A 24,384-nucleotide genomic window follows, 5' to 3' on the forward strand; every position below is an offset into this window, starting at 1 on the left:
TGCTTCCAGAGGCTCTGCACAAACTTTGTAGTAAACATCTAAAGAGGCTTGTTGATAGGATGCTGAAGAACAGTCAAGAACAGTTGTCCTCAGCATGCATTTTATTTTCAAGGCACTGCACCCCATATTGTTGAAAGTTAAAACCATCTGGGACCAAATAAAATTGTGGAGATGTTTGTCTTGAAGGAAAAACTCCACTCTTGGTCAGTAAATTCACTGGCTAGCCAAAATTAAAGACTTCCACAGGAAATGCAAGCATCCACTGACATCACATGGGTGCAGCTCTTCTTTCACAGAAGGGCACCACGTTGCTAAGACTCAGAGCAAGGAGGCTGTCAGTGTGCAATCCTCTCACATGGATGGAGGAGCCAGCTTCCATCTGCCCTCCCGGGAGAAAGGGATCTGACAGCTCAGTCACTTTGGTGAGCAAGAGCACATAATATGCTATAGCTCATAGCATTTTTCCTAGAGACAAAAAGACTAAACAATCGGCTTTGTTCAGTGTTGAGTTGAGGATCTGGAGAAATGGCTGCCCCTTTATTTGCTTGTTTACCACAATCTGGGAAGTAACTGTAGTTAAACTCCAGGGCAGACTGACAATCTAGCCTGAAAAGCTGACTTGGGCTGGAAAGGAACAGGAGTGGCTTTGGCCCGCTGACACCCAGTGCAAGGTTTCTGCACTTGCCACAGGAAGTGACTCCTGTCATGATGGTCCCTTCCCCATCATATTCATGACAACCAGAGGCACACTGCAGCAGCCAGGTCTGGAGAAGACAAGCCACCTACCCCTTACACTGACAGAGCAGAAGACTGCCAATAGCCTTACTGGACACCAGGAGAATCTGCCACCCAGGGAACTCACACCCAGTCTTTCTCTTAACTCAGCTGCAAAACCAGGACACATTTGACAAATAAACCTCCTCTGGAATTGAATGGTGTACACAGATGCTGAGTTCCCATAAGCTTCAACACTTAAATGCATTCAGGGAACAAATGACCCTCAGATAGAGACATACTTACTGTGATTTCCAGGGCAGATGGACAGGGTTCTCATCCCATCCAGAATCAAGACAAGTAGATTTCATGATAATGACCATGAAACCTCCTGTAGACTTTAGACAGTCATAATTTCTTCTCAGAAGAACAAAGACCTTTCTCCCCTGAGGTTTCATGGGCATTGGCTTTAATTTTCATTAACTTCACACGATAATTACCAGCGATATGAGTGAAAAGAACGAGATTTCAGATAGCCATGACCAAACCTAAAGTCAAACTACAGTCACAACACAGCGCCAAGCACCGGGTGTATAACTGAGTTTCTTCACTGTTCTCAAACCTCCTGAGGTCCACTTCCAGGACCAAAATAGTGCATGGAGGATGCTTTCTGTCACTTTAGGAAAACAGCAATAGATGACATCAAAATGCCTCACATTAGATATTTCTGGTTCATATTGAGTTTTTTTTCTAAAAGTAGATTGAGCTTTACATGGAATTCAATTCACTTTTAGTTATCGTGCCTTAGTCCAATTTATTCTTCACTAATTCACAAATGGAATATTATTAATGTTTAAAGGTATTTAAGTAATAGTCATGAAGCTGAATACAGACACCACATTCTTAACCCACTGTCTCTCCATTTTATATGTTGCTCATTCCTACTGGAAACGTATTTCAAGATTACCAAGCTAAAAATTCAGTGCAAGTCAAATTTTCTAATGTTCATCTTTGAAGCTGAATGAAGTTTTCATAACTACTTCGATAGGTCTTTTTGTATATATTTTTTATTGTAAAGATACTGAACATGAGTAAGTAATGTGTACATTTCCTATCCAGCATTGTTACCTCTTACCTCTCTTTGTCTTTCCCCTACCATCCCTTCCCTCCCCACCTCTGCAATTCCTCCACTCCAAGTTGTAAAGTTCGTTTTCAACATAGTGTCTTGTACATCTCATTGTTACAATGGGTCAACCTGTATCCTTATTTCAGCATTTTGTTATTTCCCTTCCCCTTCCCTAATTAGAAAAATGTATATACAAGAGATACATCTTTTCATTGCAGTTTCATAAGAATTTATGACCTACCATAGCCAGACAGACTGAATATGCAAAAGCAACAGTCAAATCCTAAGCTTTGGGATTTCAGTACACAGCTCTGTGCTATGTAATTTCTCAGTTGCCTTTCTGCATTACACTCAGTGTCCAAAAACAGCCAAGAAAAATAAGTGTCAACCAGGATTTTTTATGGTTGGAACATGCAACAAAACAGTAAACTTTCAGCTCTTTTGGGCACACCATTTGCTCTATGATTTCATTTATTTTACAAACAGTAATAATACTTAGGGAAAGGAATTCCAATGTTACTGGCTCCAGGTTCACAAAACCTGACAAGTTTTTGGACAAATCTAGTAGATAGTTATGACCAGATTTTACTCATTTCATGTATTACCCTTAGCACATTCGCAATTACCTTCTAAACCATTTTCACCTTCATGGAGTTACTATATGCAAGTATAGTCTTGTTCTCTCTGTCAACCACAGCTGAGATTGGAAACACCAGGACAATGAGTGTAGAATCTGTGTCATTTCCATCTAGACAAATGAAGGTTTTTGTCCACTATTTAAGTCAATCATGGAAGGAATTCTTGACTCATATTTAGCCAGGTTTGTCCTTCTCTGTGGGAGGCCCTAGGGAGGATTTCACAGCTGCTGCTCTAAGTGGACCCTGAAGGAGCAATTAAATTACATCCCTCTACAGGGGACTTAGCTGTCCTTTGTGCTGGCCCCAAGACCAGTTCAGGCTGAACCCCAAACAGGGGACACAAGGTACAAGCCCCAGCAGTAGTGGAAGACTCACCCTTGGGGTGCAAAGTGTTTGTATGAAACCCCTACACCCAGTATGGGACTCAAAAGTGAAAAGCTTAAAGGTGTTCCCTAAACAAGAGAGGTTGTATGTCTCCCCAGGCTTACTCAATGTAGTGCTTTAGTTCTTAGAAGAAGAATGTGAGAGAAAGAAGTATATGCATGGGAATGGGTGAAGTTAACATCATGGCTATTTGCAGATCATATAATTCTTTTCTATATGTTTTTTATTGTAAAAATACTGTTCATGAGTTACATGAGTACATTTCCTATCCAGCATTGTTACCTCCTCCTTTGTTTTTCCCCTACAGTCCCTTCCCTCCCCACCTCCCCAACTCCTCCCTCCCCACCACCCAGGTTGTAAAGTTCATTTCCAACATAGTGTCTTGTAAATCTCATTGTTACAATGGGTCAACCTGTATCCTTATTTGAGCATTTTGTTATTTCCCTTCCCCTCTCCAAATTAGAAAAATGTATATACAAGATACAGGCACCGACATCAAATACAGTGAAAACAAGGGTTATACCATGGGGGAAGAACATACAAGAGAAACAAAAAAAAATCACATAGTACATTTTAAATACATTAAAAACAATAGCAAGAAAGAAAAAAACCAGTTGTGTCCCTATCTTGGGGATCATTTCGCTTAGCATCATCTTATATGGTCATATTTACATAGCTTTTGAACTTTTCTGCTTGCCCTAGACACATAGTAGTTATTGAAAATAAGGGAACCCATGGGACCTATGTTTCTTTGGGCCTGGCTTACTTCACTTAATATAATTTTTTCCAAGTCTTTACATTTCCTAACAAATGGGGCGATGTCATTCTTTCTGATAGAGGCATAGAATTCCATTGTGTATATATACCACATTTTCTTGATCCATTTATCTACTGAGGGGCATCTGTGTTGGTTCCATATCTTAGCTATGGTAAATAATGCTGCGATAAACACAGTTATGCTGGTAGCTTTAGTATGACCTTGTTTGTGATCATTTGGGTAAATGCCTAAAAGTCAGATTGCTGGGTCATAGGGGAACTCTATGTGAAGTCTTTTGAGGAACCTCCATACTACTTTCCAAAGTGGTTGAACAAGTTTACACTCCCACCAACAATGTAGTAAGGTTCCCTTTTGGCCACATCCCCTCCAGAATCTGTTGTGATTAGATTTCTTGATTAAAGCCATTCTAACTGGGGTGAGGTGGTATCTCAATGTTGTTTGATTTGCATTTTTTATGGATAGAAAAATTGAGCATTTCTTCCTATGTCTATTGGCCATTCTTGTTTCTTCTTCAGAGAAGTTTCTCTTTAGGTCTTTAACCCACTTATTTATTGGGCAGTTGTTTCTTTGAGGATTTGTTGTTGGGGAATTTAGTTTTAGTCCATTGTATGACTAGTGAAGAGTTGCAGATCATATAGTTCTATATTGAAAAGACCATAAAGCCTCTGTCAGAAAAGTTGTAGATGATCAGTTTTGGAAACATAGTAGGATTTCAAATCAGCACTTCAACCACAGCCAGACACTGGTGGCTCATGCCTGTAATTCTAGCTACTCTGGAGGCTGACATCTAAGGATTGTGATTCAAAGCCATCCCAGGCAGGATAGTCCATGAGACTCTTTTTTTTAAAGTTTTTTTATTGTGAAAATACCATACAGAGGAGTTACAATTACATGAGCAAGGTAATGAGTACATTTCTTATCAAGCATTGTTACCTTCTCCTTTGTTTTTTCCCTACAATCCCTGCCCTCCCATCTCCACAACTATACTCCCCTCCCCCCATCCATGAGACTCCTATCTCCAATTAACCACCAGAAAACTGGAAGTGGCACTGTGGCTCCAGTGGTAGAGTGCTAGCCTTGAGCTAAAATACTCAGAGACAGTGCCCAGGCCCAGAGTGAGTTCAAACCCATGACCAACAAAAATAATAAATAAATAAATAAATATATAAATAAATACACAAACATATATTAAGAATAAATACCAACCACAAACATGCTGGGAATGAGAACAAGAAATTGATCCCATTCACTAATAAAACTAGGAGTAAACTCAACCAGGCATATAAAAGATCTCTATAACAAAAATTACAAAACAGAAAAAATTGAAGACACTGAGGGTGGAAAGACAACCCTCCATCACAGAGAAGCAGAATTAATATGAAAATGAGTATATTACTGAAAGCTATGTACAGATTCAGTGCAATCCTCATCAGCATTCCAATGGTATTCTTCACAGAAACAGAAATGTTTATCCTAAAATTCTTTTTCTTTTTCTTGTTTTTTTTTTTTTTTTTTTTTTTTTTTTTTTTTTTTGTCAGTTGTGGGGCTTGAGCTCTGGACCTGGGCGCTGTCCCTCAGATCTTCAGCTTAAGGCGAGCACTCTGCCAATTGAGCCACAGTGCCAATTCTGATTTTCTAAGTGGTTTATTGGAGATAAGAGTCTCATGGAGTTTCCTGCCTGGGCTGGCTTTGAACCACAATCCTGCATGTGGCTGGCCAGTTTTTCCAGCACCAGTAATTGAAGAGGCTGTGCTTCTTCCACTGTATGTCTTTGGCTCCTTTGTCAAATATCAGCTGACTATAAGCGTTTGGTTTTATTTCTGGATCTTTTATTCTGTTCCATTGGTCTTCAGGTCTGTTTTTATGCCAGTACCAAGCTGTCTTTGTTATTATGGCTCTATAGTAAAATTTGAAGTCCAGCATCTTGATCCCTCCCGTGTTGTCTTTTTTGTCTAGAATTGTTTTGGCTATTCTAGGTCTTTTGTTTGTCCATATGTATTTTTGGACTGTTTTCTGTATTTCAGTAATGAATGTCATTGGTATTTTAATAAGAATTGTGTTGAATTTGTATATCAATTTTGGCAGTATGGACATTTTCACTATATTAAATCTGCCTATACAAGAACATGGAAGGTCTTTCCATATCCTAGTGTCTTCTATAATTTCTCTCTTTATGTTTTTATAGTTTTCATTAAATAATTCTTTTACATCTCTGGTTAATTCCTAAATATGTTAATTTTTTGAGGTTATTGTGAATGGGGTTGTTTCCTCAATTTCCCTTTCTGCTTGTACATTGTTTGTGTACAGAAAGGCTACTGATTTTTATGGGTCAATTTTGTATCCTGCTACTTTGCCAACGTGGTTTAAAAGTTCAAAGAGTTTGGGGCTGGAGCTTTGGGAATCATGGAGGTAAAATATCATGTCATCTGCAAAAAGGGATAGTTTAACTTATTCCTTCCCTGTGCAGATCCCTTTAATGTTTCTTTCTTGCCTTATTGCTCTGGCTAAGGATTCTAGTACTATATTGAAGAAGAGTGGTGAGAATGGGCATCCCTGCCTTGTTCTGGATTTTAGGAGAATTGGTTGTCATTTTCCCCATTAAGTTTACTATTGGCTATTGGTTTGTTGTTTATGGCTCTAATTGTTTTAAGAAATGTTCCTTCTATTCCTATTTTCTCCAGAGCTTTTAACATGAATGAATGTTGTATTTTATCAAAAGCCTTTTCCACATCAATGGAGATAACCATGTGGTTCTTGACCTTGGTTCTGTTGATGTGATGGATTACATTTATTGATTTATGTACATTAAACCATCCCTGCAACTCTTGGATGAAGCCTACTTGGTCCTAATGTATGATTTTTTTATGTGTTTCTGGATTCTGTTGGCTAGAATTTTGTTAAGGATCTTTGCATCTGTGTTCAACAAGGAGATTGATCTGTAGTTCTCTTTTTTGTCAGGTCTTTGCCTGGTTTGGGGATAAGTGTGATATTGGCATCGTAGAATGAGTTTGGGATAGCTCCCTCAGTTTCTGTTTCTCAGAAGAATCTGAGGACTATGGGTATTAGTTCCTTTTTAAAGGTCTTATAGAATTCTGTAGTGAATCCATCTGGTCCTGGGCTTTTCCATGTTGGAAGACTTGATTGCTTCCTCTATCTCATTTTAAGATATTGGCTTATTTAATTGATTTATTTCTTCATGGTTGTTTGGGAAATTTGTATTTCTCTAAAAATGCATCCATTTCTGCTAGGTTTTCTCCATAGTGAGTATAGAGTCTGGAAATAATTCTTTATAATTGTTTGGATGTCTTGGGTATTTGTTGTAATTTTTCCCATGGCATCCCTGATCTTATTGATTTGGGTTTCCTCTCTTCTTTTTTAGTTAATCTTGCCAAAGGTCCATCAATTTTATTTTTTTTCAAAAAAACTTTTAGTTTTATTAATTTTATTTATAGTTTTCTTAGTTTCTATCTCATTAATTTCAGCTCTTATTTTGGTTACCTGGCTCTGTCTAGTAACTTTAGATTCAATTTTTTCATGCTTTTCTAGCAGTTTTAGTTGCAACATGAGATTGTTTACTTGGTCTGTCTCTATTTTCTTGATGTGTGTACTGAGGGCAATAAATTTGCCCCTCAGGGCTGTTTTTGCTATGTCCCACAGGTTTCTTTGTGATGTGTATTCATTTGCATTGAATTGAAGGAACTTTTTAATTTCTTCTTTAATATCTTCTTTACCCAGGTGTTGCTCAGAAGTGTGCTTTCAATTTCCATGTATTTGAGTAATTTCTAGGGTATGCTTTGTTATTGAGAACTAGCTTGATTCCACTGTGGTTGGATAGGATACAGGGAATTATGTCAATTCTCTTGTATTTGCTTAAATTCCTTGTATGAACTATGATATGGTTTATTTTGGAGAAACTTCCATGAGCTGCTGAGAAGAACGTGTACTGTGTTGTTTTAGGGTGGAAAACTCAGTAGATGTCAATTAATTCCACTTGAAATATGGCCTCACTTAATTTGGTGGCTTCTTTGCTAATCCTATGGTTGGTAGACCTGTCCTTTGGTGAGAATGGGGTATTAAAGTCAACTAGTATTAAAGTATGTGGATCTATTTTATTCTGTAAGTTTGAGAGTATTTGCTTAACATATTTGGGTGCACAAATGTTTGGGGAGTATAAGTTGATAATGGTAATAGCCTCTTCTTGGATTGTCCCCTGTATTAATATGTAGTGTCCTTCTTTGTCTTTTTGTATTGATTTTAATGAAAAGTTTATTTTGTCAGCTATCACAATAGCTACTCATGCTTTCTTTTTATTTGTTTTTTGTTGGTTGTGGGGCTTGAACTCTGGGCCTGAGTGCTGTCCCTCAGCTCTTTAGCTCAAGGCAAGCACTCTACCACTTGAGCTACAGCGCCACTTCCAGTTTTCTGGTGGTTTATTGGAGATAAGAATTTCACGGACTTTCCTACCCAGGCTGGCTTTGAACCACGATCCTCAGATCTCAGCCTCCTGAGTAGCTAGGATTACAGGCGTGAGCCACCAGTGCCAGCTTACTCGTGCTTTCTTGCTGGGAGCATTTGCATGGTAGGTCTTTCTCCAACCCTTCACTCAGAGTTTGTTCTTATGTTTGGCTGTGAGGTGGGTCTCCAGAAGGCAACAGAGGGATGAGTCCTGTTTTCTGATCCAATCTGGAGTTCTTTTTCTTTTGATTGGTGAAATGAGCCCATTATTATTTATGGTTATTATAGAGAGATGTATTGTGTTTCCTATCAACTTCCTGCTTTCCTAAGTAAAAATATGCAACTTTTAAAAGGCTAAGTGCTATTTTTGTAACTTTCATTAAAATATTTCAAAACTCTCTGTATATCTAATAAGATTATTACATATTTTCCCCTATAGTACTTTGAAAATAAGGAGTTTGGTATCACTACTACTTCATAACAGTAACCATTTGGCATTAATTATTATTGCTAATAATCTTATTAGTGTGTAGCAGCATAATCTCCCCTTCATATAATTTTTATTTATTGTTATTGTAAAAGTAATTTACACAGGGGTTGCAGTTACATAAGTCAGGTGAATAATAAGTTTCTTTTTGAACAAGGTCACCTCTTTCCTCTGCCAGTTTTTCACTCCCATCACCACCCACAGGTTGTATAGCTCACTTTCCACATAGAGTCTAGTGAGAACCACTGCTGCATTTGTCCCTCCACTTCTGGGCCTTCCCTCCCCTCCCAAACACAGATAAATAAGACAAGAAGAAAAGAAAAAACAACAACAACAAAGAAAAAACACTTTCTTCCATTTCTATAAGTTCATTTTGATAACTATTATTTTATACGGTCAGGTGCACACAGCTATCACACCTGTGTGAGCCTCTCCTAAGAGTGTCCTCCTTTGGTCTCACTCTATGTGAATGCCTAGAGACCTGTATAATTTATCATGACCCTGTGTATTTTTTCTTTTACCATCCAGTATGTTTGCTTGTAGATTTATAGGCACATTATACAAATGAGGGGAGCCATGTAACATATGTTTTTTGGATCTGGCTTACTTCACTTAATGTTATTTTTTCCAAGTCTTTCCATTTCCTTACAAATGGTGCAATATCATTCTTTCTGACAAATTAGTAGAGTTCCATTGTGTATATATACCACATTTTTTATCCATTCATCCACTGAGGGACAACTCAGCTGATTGGATAAATGGGATTACATCAAACTGAAGAGTTTCTGCATGGAAAAGGTCATAGCTAACAAGACAAATAGAAAGCCCACAGAATGACAGATTTTTACCAGCTATTTTTCAGACAAATATCTAAAATATCCTTAGAGCTCAAAATAGTTAACCCCCCAATACACTCTCAAACACATAGAAACCCAATTAATAAATGGACTAAAGACATAAAGAGAGACGTCTCAGAAGAAGTAAGAATGGCTGACAGACACATGAAGAAATGTTCAACATCTCTGGCTATAAAAGGAATACAAATCAAAACAACATTGAGATTCCACCTTACCCCAATTATAATGGCCATAACAAGAAAATTAACAGTGGGCTGGGAAGGTGGCTCAGTGGTAGAGTGCTTGCCTTGCATGCATGAGGCCCTGGGTTCAATTTCTCAGCACCACATAAGCAGAAAAATCTGCAAGTGGTGCTGTGGCTCAAGTAATAGAGAGCTAGCCTTGAGCTGAAGACCTGAGGGACAGTGCCCAGGCCCAGAGTTCAGGCCCCACAGCCAACAAAAAAAAAAGAAAAAGAAAAAGGAAAAGAAAATTAACATTAACCCATGCTGGCAGGGATGTGGCCACATACTACATTGTTGTTGGCATTGGAAATTTGTTCAACCACTCTGGAAAGCAGTATGGAGGTTCTTCAAAAAAGACTAAACATACAGCTTCCCTATGACCCAGAAATCCCACTACTGGGCATTTATCCAAATGATCACAAACCAGGATGCACTAAACCCACCAGCCCAACCATGTTAATCGCAGCATTGTTTACCATAGCCAAGTTATGGAATCAACCCAGATGCCCTCAGTGGATTAATGGATAAACAAAACATGGTATGTATACACAAAGGAATTCTACACATCCATCAGAATGGTACTGTCATTCACTTATTGAGGATGAGATTCTGCATATGTGAAAATGCACTCTTCAAGTCTTCATAGAGTGTAAATCATACTGATTTCTTCAAATACATTTTAAAATGTCCAAAATGCAAAATTTCCAAGAAAGTAAAACAAAAACAGAACAAACACTCTTCCTAGCAGGAAGGAAATCTATCAGTATACACAGTGAGACATTGGTGGTAGTGTAATGAAAAATCTTCCAGACCACTGATAGCCTCAACATACTTTTTATGGGTCCACATTCTATCAGAGAGAACAGACCTGGTCCATGACCATCTACAGGTGAAGGCCACATCAACCACAATGCACCAATACTTACCACCAAATCCATGTATTCAGGATAAAGCAGATGTATGATGAAGAACCAGTCTACTCGCCTATTCTAAATTATATAACGAGCTCTACTTTCACCTTCTGTATAAATTAGCAAAAAAGTGTCTTTTGAGGGAATCCCCAAGACAGAGTGAAACATTCACATTTTGCATCTATCATCATGTACACAGAGGCCTTTCAGTGTTTTCTTTTCCTTTTCCTTTTTATCCCAGGAAACATGCTTGCTTTATTCCTCAAGTGGTGGGGACTAGATACATGTTTAATCAAATATCCCTTATTTACCATGTGCACTACAGAAAACATACAAGAAGCATAAAACAAAGTCATCACAGCCACAGTCAATGCAGTTGGACCTGGTGGTCTGCCTCCTCCATGTGCACATGCCAGTCCCTTTCAGGAAACATAGATCACATGGCATATTTCACACTTTTCCAAATGTTGTAGATTCAGCAATTCAAAATCTCAAACCACAGGAATATTTTGATAACCTGGAATAAATGACACCTAAATCTGTTTGGGAAAACATTGCAATCCTGCCTTTCCTGGGGTCAAAAATTTGACTGAAAACGTAAGCAACAAACTTCTAGACAAAAGTATTAGCAGAGTTATGATTAAAATACAGCATTCCCTTTATGTTCAACTCAAAATGAGAAATTAAGCAAGATATACTAAGCAGTTTCTAAGCTTATTAGTAGCTCTATGGTATACTATGAAATATTAACAAGAAAGTATGTTTCCACAAATTTGTATATCCCTATGGAACAGTCACAACCACATATATCAGTGGCTCTAATCAGAGGGTAAATCTGAGCATACCTGCACACATTTCTCCCTGTAGCCTTCTTCTTCCTTCCCTCTGCTGCCAGCCTCTAAGTAAGTCCTGACTCCATTTCACAGTTATGGCCCAATTCTACATCCAAGATGTTAGATACTGATTGTAACAGATACAATAACAGTGAAGTGACACCTCAGAATACCTCTAAAGATTAGATATGGTAAAATAATGAACTTTGCACACAAATACAGATATTTCACCAATCATGCACATGCAGACTATGGCTCTAACTGAAATTCTGGCTTGAGATGTGCAGATACTGGTCAAGAGCCCTTCCCTCACCTTCCTCTTCTTCCTCTCCATCACCACAGACACTAGCTCCAAGATAAAGACTTAATATTCAGTTCACTACCTGAAGACAATTTTGCCTTGAATTAACTAAAGGACATTTATGTAGGGATTCTTTTCTACTGCTTTCTTTTGGCTTTGGGACTTACCCCTTAATACTTAGCAATATTACTGAAATGCACATATAGAGCAAAGTCTAGACAACCTGAACCACCCAAACAGGCACAGACAGCCTGGTCTCCACACACTTCCTCCCCAACCTACTGTTGCCACAACTCAGCAACAGTAGAGTCTCCAAAACATCAACAATTACTTCCACAAATGCAACCATGGAGAATACTTCAAGGGAATTCTTTATGTTGGCCCTTTACATTTACAAGATTAGGAACATTTAGGCATCTGGAAAGTCTAGATGCTTCTAATGAGGATTTACATTTTCCATCACATATACGGGTAGTACCCAATGAACCACATACACTTAACAAAAGCTTCAATTTGAAAGGAAGATTCTGACTTAGAACCCTTCCTACGCCCATCAACCCAGTGTTCAGGGTTATTTATGCTTCTGCAAAGCTTCAAGTGGATTTTTTTATATCAGTTGTGGGGCTAGAACTCAAACCTGAGCACAGTTGCCGAGCTTTTTTGCTAAGGCTAGTGCTCTACCACTTTGAGCCACAGTTCCCATTCCAGTTTTCTGGTGGTTACTTGGAGATAAGAGTCTCATGGAATTTTTTGCCTGGGCTGGCTTTGAACAATGATCCCCAGATCTCAGCCTCCTAAGTAGCTAGGATTACAGGTGTGAGCCACCTGCACCCAGCCTTAACTGGATTTTAATAATTTCAGTTCTCTTAACAGTTTAAAGTCTTCCTATAAATATTTACACAAAATGACTGAGTGTGTTAATTTGCTAACTCTACTTTTGTCACTGGCAACCTCTTTAACATACAGCAAAACTCGATATTATAATTTAGGACTCATCTCTCCTTTACATACACTATGTACAGAACAAAAACAAAATGTACAGACATATGGTCACTCTCGCTTCACCACAATCACACTGGTAGAAAACTCTCAGCACTTCTCCCTCCCTGAGATACAACACCGTATATACTGCTTAGAGAAGTGGTTTCATCAGTCTACTTCCAAAAGACAAAAGTTCTTCATGAATTTTAGCAATTTTTACAAAATGAATTATTCACTGCCACTACTTTTGACATATGCTGTTCATGTCTAAACATCTAGAGAACCAGATGTTCCAAATAAAGACATAATTGTCCACTATATATATTCAGTAATGTTAAACAAATCACACATATGTAACAATATGTATACATTAATGTTGAATAAACCACACACATGGAGCTATCTGAAGTGTCTTCTAAGTGGGAGTATCTAGCTCAGAGCCTTTCATTTCTTCCAACTCCCCTACAGTATCACATTGGTACAAGTCCACAGTCACTTACAGATGTTACAATATTGCTTCTAGTCCTTTTCAGAAGATAGCTTTTCTATGACTTTTAACATGTTTTAGTTTACTACTTTTTTCATACATTGACAACCTCTTTAGTATCTAGAGATTAGATATTATAAAATTAGGACACCTTTGTCCAATCAATATGTAATATACACAGTACATAGTGTTTTAAGGGAACTCAGTCATGAGAAACACAGAAGCAACCACTTAAAAGGCCAAATAAATGTCTTTATTAGAGAGCCATAAGACTGCTGGTGGACTCTTGTCTCAAAGGCCAGCCCTAAATGCAGCTAGCCTAAAGCTTATATTAAACCTAACAAAAGTGTTATACATGAGCAAAGCAAACCAGATGAGGACACTTAAACCTAACAGAAAAGCAAATCATCTAGGGAAATGATCAGGGGAAATCAAAGGCCTATTATCTAGGGGATGCATAGACACAATCTCCTTACTTCATTCCCAACTGGTTTTATGTTGAATTACTGATTTGGGGGCCTAGGCTGCAATTGGAGGCCTTAGAAAAAGGTGAAGGATCAGGGCAATGTATAGGTCTGAGCCTCAGCACATCTGATGTGGCTTGTGTCTTTCATCCTGAATCAGCAGGCTTCAGTTGCATGTGATGGAGCCAGGCAATAATAATCCATCTACCTTCACCACAGTGGGTGTGGTCAGGATAATGACGCTGGGTCCCTTCCAGGCAGGAGCTAATACATCGTTAAGGAAATTTTTAACCAAAAGGGAATCTCCAGGTTGGAAGGGATGGGCTGGATGATAGTAGTGTCTCCTAGTCTGATTGCATACGTCCTGCTGGGTTGCTTGTAAATTCTGCATGGAGATTACAAAGATTTAAGAAGCATAATCTAAGGCAGTAGTCTGACCTCCGTGAAATATCTTAATATTTTTCTGGGTGTCTTTTTTTTCTCTGAGTGAATAGGCTAGGGAGGCTGAGGTCTCACTCGTTTTCAAGGCCGTTTCCAGGCAATGGCAAGGGGCAATTTACCAGGGCGACAACTTTTGTTAGCCAGATTTCTTTTTAATAAGGTTAGGATTTTCTGGACAGACATAGGAGGCTTCAGTCTGAATGTATCTCTCTTAAGTGCAATCTCACACTTTCACATTTGTTATCGCTGTTTCCTATGTCTCTTCCTTTCACCTATCCTGCCTCAGTTTCCAAAGTGACTTTGGTCCATTGATTAAGGGGAGTCAATGGGCAAAAATCCACCTTCGGTAATTCTCCAATCACAGAAGAGCCGCTGACCCTCTCTAGCCAAGGACGTAAAACCTTAGCCTGTTTTACCAAGAGGTTGCCACGATCAGATGTCATTAGGAGCAATATTTACTCCAACTTGAAAGTATTTAACTTTTAACTACTTCACAGACCCTTTTGGGCTACAGTGTATCTTGTTTAGCACTTTGATTTGCCAAAGCATTTTCCTGGCTGCCTTTCCTGACTCTCACAATGCCTAAGTTACCTATGTAAGCTTTTAGACAGTTTTTAATAGGGACATGATCTCAGGTCCATGCCCTATTGGATCCAAACCTCTTTTGAACAGTTGAATTTATATGACTAGTGTTAGCCCAAAACTCACTACCACATAGGGCTTTGAACAAATACAAGGGGTTGGGATTTTAAACTGTAACCCTTTTTACAAGGAAATAAACCCTAAATCCTCAAGAGAGTTACATTTTTGCTAAGCCAGATAACTCTTCATTACAGTGTTAACAACTTTAGGGATGTTGTTTTTAATCCTTTTTCAAAAGCCACGCCCCATTGTTAATTTGCATTTAAAAGACTTCTTAGAGAATGGATCAAGAAAATGTGGTATATATACACAATGGAATTCTATGCCTCCATCAGAAAGAATGGCATTGCCCCATTTGTTAGAAAATGGAAAGACTTGGAAAAAATTATATTAAGTGAAGTAAGCCAGGCCCAAAGAAACATAGGTCCCATGGTTTCCCTTATTTGCAATATCTAGTATATGTCTGAGTCAAGCAGAAAACATAAGATCAACATAAGATGATGTTAGGGAAATGAACCCTAAGATATGTGCTCAAATGTTTTTTTCCTTTCATGTGATTGTTTTTAACGCATTTATAAGATTATTTCTTTGTTGCTTTGTATGTCCCTTCCCCACAGTATAACCCCTGTTTTCACTGTATTTGATGTCAGTATAATTTGTGGAGGGGAAGGGGAAAAACAAATCGTTTAAATAGGGATACAGATGGACCCATTGCAACAATGAGATGTACAAGTCATTATGTCGAAAACGAACTTTACAACTTTGGTGAGGGGAGGGGTGGGGAGCGGGAAGGATTGGGTACGTGGGTGGGTGGAAAGGATGGGAAGGGATGGGAAGGGGAAGCAAAGGAGGAGGCAACAATGCTTGATAAGAAATGTACTCATTATCTTGCCCATGTAATTGTAACCCCTCTGTACAGTATTTTCACAATTAAAAAAAGAGGGAAAAAAAAGACTTCTTAGAAACCCTTTTAAGTAAACTTTCTCTTTAAAACAATGTAATAGTCCTTTGAGAAATTTGACAATGCCCAAACTTGATGACCTTCTTTGGAGTTTAAGCTTAAACCCACCCATTTAGCCGGTTTTAAGTTTAAACCCACCCAGTTTTTTCCCACAGCATGCTGACAGTTTTTGTCTTAAACATGTTCACAGCCTCTCTCTCTCTCTCTCTCTTTACACACACACACACACACACACACACACACACACACACACGTGCACAAAGATGTTAAAAGCACTCAAAAATAAATATCAGCCATACATTTTCCAAAATTTTAGTGGGAAGAGATACATACACACACACACACACACACACACACACACACACACACACACACACACACACACACACACACACGTGTATGTATATGTATAAACAAAAAAGAAGAATCTCTTACAGATGACCAAGATTTAAGACAACACTTTTTAACAAAGCACTTTAGCTGGGCCTCTTGTCTCCATGGCCTGCTTGCTAGCAAGCCTTTAGGATACCAATGGACCTTCGAATGTCTTCAGCTGGAGGAAGGCTGCAAGCACTGATGTGGCCGTCTTTTTACTTCTTCTCCTGCGAACCCCGGGGACAAGCACCATGCCTGCAACACAAGGGATTCGCCGATTCCCCCCAAATAAATTTCATATGAATTTTGCAAAAAGACATTTATAAACTGTGTCATTTTCCTATTCCTACTTTAAAAATACACCAGGCACTTCAGAACATCAATGATGCTCACACAGTCAACTCATCCACAAGGGGATGAGATGCACAGATCAATGGACATCTGGGAGGGTCCCCTCCTCTTCCTTACACGCCTGTTCTGTTCCATATCCTCCCAGTGGAATGAAGTGGATCAGTGTGTTTCCAGCTGCACCAGGCAGTCTGATGTCACCACTCAAAGCTCTTCCAGAAGACATTGCTATGGTTTTTAACAAACAAATGGACAATGACGAGTGTGATACTCTGCCTCTATGTATCATGCATGGGCAACTCTTCACGTCTAGAATTCCACATGGGCCAAAAGTTGCCTTTTTAAAGGCTGGGAGCTGAGAGCAGCTGTGCATATTATACCCAGGGGTGCATGGTAGCCAGTCTGTCCCAGGGGGCTCAGCGGCCACATGGGACCTTCACTCTACCATTTCCCACGGGCACCAGTGCAACCCACTGGAGCCACCAACCTGCCACATCCAGGCTCCACTCACCTTCTAGATCCATCAGGGCCTTCATCTGTCCTTGTGGCCTCTGGGGCAAGAAGGACACCCCAGGCCCCTAATCGGCAGACTCTGGAGCCTACAATGGTGGTGAGCTCTCAGGGCTACCCAACTTGCCTTCTCTACCTCCAACCCCTGAAGGCCTCAACATGTTCACCACTAAAGTAAGGGGAAAGTTAGGTCTAAGTAAATCACTTTATTTTCACAGTCATCCTGGTGCCTAACCAGGTGACAGGGGCTATAAACCTAGCTTCCAAGGCTTAGACAAGCCACCCTTGAATTGCAGATACACCATGTTGTCTAAACATGGTGGAGGATATGTAAATGTATCATGTTGTTTAACCCCAGGGAAGTCCCACCTACCAAGTGATGGGCATGCCTGAATTCCTAGAGGCAGTGGTAGGTACTTGGATGAGAGGTTACTGGGTCTGTCAGTCCTGTGCCTTGAAGTTGGGAGACTCTGGAGTTTCCTGTGACCTGACCCCAGACCAGACTGAATTTGAGGGTCAGACCAGCACAAATGCCATTATACTAGGCATCATGTGCTGTGTCCAGTCTTCTGGCTCTGTCCTGGTTAAATGGCATCCCAGTTCAGCCTTCCATTAGTGTTTGTGAAATGAGCTCCCTTCCCATAGCTTAGTCTACTCCTTCCCTTCTCCACAGCTTAGCATGCTCCCTTCCCAGGCAACACTAGGTCCTTGTAGTAAAGGCAGTAAGCAATCAACTTCCAAACCCCTTTACCTTGGGATGGCACTTCTCTGGGGCAGTTACCACCATAGAAGGCAACAAGAGTCCCTTAGAGTATGGCCTTCAGGTCTGGGCAGTTGCAGGACCCCTTATCTACTACTTGGACAGCAGTCATAATCCTAGTCTGCCATTGTGAAACCCCTGGCCCACGTGTCCACACCAGGGTCTCCGCCTCCTAGCCCCTTCTAGCCCCTCCTAGCCCCTCCTAAACCCTCTAGGTTATATAGTCACCTCAGACAATAACCGGTGCTTCTTCTCACTCCTCCCTTGTGAGAAGGAGTCTTGCTGGCCCCCTTTCCTGGCAAAAACCTTTCTTTGTTCTCTGTACCTGGACGTCTGCGTGGTTTTCTAGCAAAGTCTAATAATCTTTCATTTAAGTTTTCAATTAGTATTGATCTGGGTTGTTGGTATTGTTTTTCTCCTCTTTCTTTCCTTTTCTGTTTGCATGACTCATTTTTCTAACAGTGTTAAATGTATTTGTGAGGCTGCAGTTCTTTGTGACAATAGTTCACTGGCAAATGTGAGCTTTCTAATAGAGACTTTCAATTTGACCTCTCAAAATATGACTTCTCTTTATCTCATGGACTGGATTCACCTTACAACACCACCACCCAAGGATGCCATGCCCTTGACAGCCTCATGGGGACCATTGCCTTGGCACAGCAAGGTGGGATCTGGGCTCTACTGCCATCAAGTCATGGCACTGGGGCTCAGAGATGCAAGTAAGCCAGTGTCTGCTGGACAATGGCTGCAGGCCAGTCCCTGGGCCTCCCCCACCTCACCCTTTGCCTGGGGACTGCGGTAGTGCCAGGCTCCAGTGCTTTTTTCTAAAAGCAAAAAACACATGTTCAAGAAAGGTCTTTGTTAAAGATAATTTCTGCACTGGCAGTTCTTCAAGAACAATGGAAGGCCAGCATTGTCTCCTCAGAACATTCTGATTACAGCTCAATCACATCCATGTTCCCCATTCTCGGGCAATGAGGCAGACCAGATCCTCACTGACAGACAAGTCAATGCATGAGAAGTCTCAGACTTTTCTAGGTTCATTAAGCACACACCAGGAGCATTTGTGTCTGAATTTTAATATTCAAGTCAAGGAATATTCCCCCAAAAAATGTGTTTCACCTTGAATGTTGTTGAGAACAGAGAAAACCACAAGAAATAGTATGCATTATAAACTGCAACTGTTTTGCAGTTAAATAGCCTCTAGAAATGGCGAATGAAATAAGATACAAAGGTTAGAATTTTTCCATATAATTGCTATTCTCTCTGTGTGTGAGCGCATGCATGTGAGTAACAATACTGGAGCTTGAACTCAGAGTTCGAACATTATCCCTAAGCTGTTTTGCTCAAGGCTGGAGGTCCACCACTGGAGACATGGCTACACTTCTGGCTTTTGATGACTCATTGGCAATAAGAGTCCCAAGGACTTTACCTACCCAAGCAGGCTTTAAACAATGTGCTCCCTCTTACTGAGTAGCTAGGATTAAAGGCCTTCACCAAAGACCACTGGCTCTGAACTCTATCCATTAGTATAATAGTCTTCCAAATACAATGGTGCCCAAAACTCCTGCCAAACTGCCTTCCAGTCCACAAATTAAATTCTATGTGTGATTTCCAGATGTACATTTAGAGTGCTTTCCATAACAAAACATATATTTGTATACAGGCGTAAGCTTTAAAAGAATGTGTCCAATCCCACCTTCACCTTCCAAAACAGACACACACAATTGTACTTCCCTGCCACCAAAGTTCTGTTTCACCTTCAGATCATCAGATACTCTGTCTCAGAGGCCTGGAGTCTGACGTCAACATCAATCTTCCCTTGGGCGTCTCTGATGTCCTAAACTGAGTTATTCCAGGCAAGTGTTCTGCCTAGATGGAAGAAGCAGGCTTATTTAATTTCAGCACAGAAAACTTCATCACATTACTCAGGAAGGCCAATCCCATGAAAACTAAAACTTCCAAGGAGAACACATCCTGGAAAAAATGCATTTTAAAAATATTTTATTATCCTTAAGTAGGCATACAACAAAATTTCCACTCAACAAAGAAGTTTATGAATATAATGAGTCTTGATCAATGTCACCCCTATCAACATTCACACCCATCTCACGACAGATTAATTTCTGAAAAAGAGGAAAACCTTCCTGAGGGCGGCTTTGACCTCCTTGTTCCTCAAAGTGTAGATGAGGGGGTTGAGGGTGGGGCTCACCATGGTGTACAGCACTCCAACTAACTTGCTCTTCTCTGCACTGTAGCCAGACACGGGACTGATGTAGGCATAGAACACAGCCGTGTAATACATGCACACCACGATGAGGTGGGAGGAGCAGGTGGAGAAGGCTTTCTGCTTTCCCTCTGAAGATCGCATCTTCAGGATGCTGGAGATGATGAAGCCATAGGATACAATGATCATCAGGAAGTCAAAACCATCATAGAAAGCATCGGCCAGTATGGTCATGACATTGTTCACATAAGTGGAGCTACAGGAGAGACGGAGCAGAGGAGGGATTTCACAGAAGAAATGGGTAATGACATTGGGCCCACAGAAGTTCAGTCGCACCATCAGTCCTGTGTGGATAGATGAGTTGAAGGCACAGATCACCCACACTCCAGCAGCAAGCATGCTGCAGAAGGCCTTGCTCATCATGGTGCTGTAATGCAGGGGGTGGCAGATGGCTACATAGCGGTCATAGGCCATGACCGTGAGCAGCAGCAACTCTGAAGATAAAGCCCATGTAAGAAAATAAAGCTGGGCCATGCAGCCTCCAAAGGAGATGGAGCTCTTCTCTACCACCAGCCCTTCCAGCGCCTTTGGCATGATGGCCGAGGTACAAATGATGTCCATCATAGCCAAATTGAACAGGAAGAAGTACATGGGCGTGTGGAGGCCAGGGCTGAAGCTGATGGCCATGATGATAAGGACATTACCTGTGAGGGCTACACAGTAGAGGGACAGGAAACAGCAGAACAAGAAGATGTGGTATTCAGGGTGCTCTGAGAATCCCTGCAGGATGAACTCTGTTACTGCTGTGTGGTTGCTCATGGTCCTGGGGCAAGAGGTCTTTCAGGAAGTATCAGGTGACTCTTCACCCACAGCTGCATGTGACTTCAGGGCTAGGGAGAGATGGAAGATGGGCTAAGATAGTCTGGTATGCTTTATTCATCCACAACAACATGGCAGCAGTGTTACTGTACATTTACACTCGGCTTGATTAAGACAAGCACATAAGCACATGTGCTTGGAGGCATCCATGGCTCATGCATGTAACCCTAGATTCTCAAGAGGTTGAGATCTAAGTATTGAAGTTCAAACCTAGTACCCACAGACAAGTTTGGGAGACTCTAGCTACTATTAATGCCTCCAGCAAAATGCCAGACTAAAGATGTAACTCAAATGGTGCAGAGGTGAGTAAAAGATGCAATGAGAACAAAGCCTATGTTCAACATCCTCTACCACCATTAGATAGAGATAAAGAGACTGGGAGAGACAGAACAAACACATGAATATCACATAAACAATAACAAAAGAAAAATGAGCAGCAATCACAAGGTGCCAGTTAAACTCATAAAGTATCATTCAGCAGGAAAAAACACAATGCAAAGAAAGCACCAAATCTTTTTTTTATTGTGAAAATACTGTTACAATTACATAGGCAAGATAATGAGTATATTTCTTTTTTATTTCTTTTTTTTTTGGGGGGGGGGTCCTGTCGTGGGGCCTGAACTCTGAGCGTGGGCGCTGTCCCTCAGCTCTTCAGCTCAAGGATAGCGCTCTACCACTTGAGCCACAATGCCACTTCTGGTTTTTTTTCTTTTTGCTTATGTGGAGCTGAGGAATCGAACCCAGGGCCTCATGCATGCAAGGCAAGTGCTCTACCACTGAGCCACCTTCCCAGCTCTTGAGTATATTTCTTATCAAGCATTGTAGCCTCCTCCTTTGTTTCCCCTTCCCATCCCTTCCCATCCTCTCCTTGCTCCCCCGCCCAATCCTTCTCTCCCCCTCCCCTCCACCAAAGTTGTAAAGTTTGTTTTCGATAAAACGTCTTGTACATCTCATTGTTGCAATGGGTCCACCTGTATTCCTATTTAAACAATTTGTTTTTTCCCTTCCCCTCCACAAATTATACCAACATCAAATACAGTGGAAGCATGGGTTATACTGTGGGGGAGGGACATACAAAGCAACAAAGAAATAATCTTATAAATGTGTTAGAAAGAATCGCATGAAAGAAAAAAAACATTTGAAAACTTTTTTTTTTTTTTGTCGGTTGTGGGGCTTGAACTCTGGGCCTGGGCGCTGTCCCTCAGCTCTTCAGCTCAAGGCGAGCGCTCTACCACTTGAGCTACAGCGCCACTTCCAGAAAAAAAAAACATTTGAATACATGTCTTAGGGTTCATTTTCCTAACATCAACTTACCTGACCTTTTCTGGTTGACTCAGACATATACTAGTTATTGCAAATAAGGAAAACCATAGGACCTATGTTTCTTTGGGCTTGGCTTACATCACTTAATATAATTTTTTCCAAGTCTTTCTATTTCCTAACAAATGAGGCAATGTCATTCTTTCTAATGGAGGCATAGAATTCTATTGTGTATATATACCACATTTTCTTGATCCATTCATTTACTGAGGGGTATCTGGGTTGGTTCCATATCTTAGCTATGGTAAATAATGCTGCAATAAACATAGTCGTGCTGGTAGCTTTAGTGTGGTCTAGTTTGTGAACATTTGGGTAAATGCCCAAAAGTGGGATTGCTGGGTCATAAGGTAGCTCTATGTGGAGTCTTTTGAGGAACCTCCATGCTGCTTTCCAAAGTGATAGAACAAGTTTACACTCCCACCAACAATGCAGTAAGGTTCTCTTCTGTCCACATCCCCTCCAGCATCTGTTGTTATTAGAGTTCTTGATTATAGCCATTCTAACTGGAGTGAGGTGGTATCTCAATGTTGTTTTGATTTGCTTTTCTTTTATGGCTAGGGAGGTTGAGCATTTCTTCATGTGTCTATTGGCCATCCTTCTTTCCTCTTCAGAGAAGTTTCTCTTTAAGTCTTTAGCCCACTTACTTATTGGGCAGTTGTTTCTTTGAAGATTTGTTGTTGGGGGATTTAATTTTTTGAGTTCCAAGTATATTTTAGATATGAGACCCTTGTCAATTGTATGGCTAGTGAAGATCTTCTCCCAATCCATGGGCTTTCTATTGATCTTGCTAGCTATGTCCTTTGCCATGCAGAAGCTCTGCAATTTCATGCAATCCATTTATCCAACCTTTCTTTGATTTGTTGTGTTTCTGTGTCTCTATTAAGAAAATTTCAGCCAGTGCCAAGGAGACCTAGGGTTTCTCCTATTTCATCCTGTAATGTTTTCAGAGTATCTGCTTTGTCTCAGAGGTCGTTAATCCATTTGGAGTTGATTCTGGTGCAGGGTTATATATAAGGATCTAGCTTTAGTTTTCTACAGGTGATTAACCAATTTTGCCAGCACCATTTACTGAAGAGGCTGTCTTTCTTATTTTTTTAGCTCCCTTATTGAAAATTAGATGGCTATAGGTCTGTAGGTTCATTTCTGGGTTTTCAATTCTATTCCATTGGTCCTGAGGTCTGTTCTTGTGCCAGTACCAAGCTGTTTTGATCACTATGGCTTTGTAGTAGAGTTTGAAATTTGGTATTGATATTCCTCCAGTACTGTTCTTTCTGTTGAGGATGAAAGCACCAAATCTTTACCTTCCATGATATTCAAAATGAAAACCATAAGATGTTGTCTAGGATTGGCAGTGATATGTAGATATGGGACCTATAAATTATGTTTGCCACTTGAGAAAACAATTTCTTTTTTGGAAATATGTGCTAAGAAAATCATTTAATCAACTTCAAAGTGTCAGAGCATCATTATTGACAACTAAAAAAAGCTATACTTCAAAGATAAATTTGCAAGACAGATTTAGCCTGGTGTGCTGGGGACCCTCCCAGCAGACCTTACAGAGGTCATTTTCCTTTATTCCTCCCTTGTTTATTTCCTTAGAGAATATTTTACAATTAAGAAGATAATTTGTAAAGGGGGGGGGAGAACAAGATGGTGATGGAACAGTAGGGAAACACCGCAGCTCTCTCCAACCAAATAGAGTTCGGGTTTCAAAGCTCTGTTTCTATACAAGAAGTGAAAAAAAGAAAAAGGAAAAACTCCAGAACTTACACAGAGATGGTAAAGTGAGAAGACCCTTCCCCCACCCCTTCAGATGATAAAGTGGGAAGACCCTTCCCCCACCTCTTTCTGGGGGGGGAGGGGGGAGTAAGAGGGGGTAGCCTCGCGGCTCAGGACCCACCAGGACCACAGAGCCAGAAGCATCCCAAGGCTTCCCGAAGACTCCCAAGAGCCAGTGCCGACCCAGAGAACACAAACAGAAACCTCAGAACTCAGAACCCCACCAAGACCCAGCCCCACCATGGCCAGCGCCTAGGCCAGGCTGGCATAAACAGCCCGGCCCAGCCCTGAGCGGCCCCCAGCTGCAGAGCAGCGGAGGCAGCACCGGCTGTGGCGATCAACCTCCCCAGATGCGCAGCACACTCCCTCTCCACCGCGGCCTGCGGGAACAGCCCAGCCCAGCCCCAGGCAGTGGCCACAGCAGTGGCGGCAGCAAACAACCCCTCTGCACCGGCCCATGTAAGCGTCGGGCCCAGCCCAGGGTGACCCCAGACTGGCTGCG

General features: G+C 40.7%; 1 protein-coding gene across 1 annotated transcript; it reads right to left on the reverse strand.

Moving 5' to 3' along the window:
* Positions 1-19,796: 19,796 nt before the first annotated feature.
* On the reverse strand, positions 19,797-24,026 carry LOC138825734 (olfactory receptor 13A1-like). The gene is made up of 2 exons (XM_070020411.1): positions 24,013-24,026; positions 19,797-20,718 (listed from the first exon to the last, which is right to left on the reverse strand). The coding sequence occupies exons 1-2, from the start codon at positions 24,024-24,026 to the stop codon at positions 19,797-19,799; spliced, it is 936 nt and encodes a 311-aa protein (XP_069876512.1).
* Between the last annotated feature and the right edge of the window lie 358 nt (positions 24,027-24,384).

Source organism: Dipodomys merriami, unplaced genomic scaffold (genome assembly GCF_024711535.1).
Source record: "Dipodomys merriami isolate MVZ:Mamm:240054 unplaced genomic scaffold, mDipMer1.0.p SCAF_14, whole genome shotgun sequence".
Lineage (NCBI taxonomy): Eukaryota > Metazoa > Chordata > Mammalia > Rodentia > Heteromyidae > Dipodomys > Dipodomys merriami.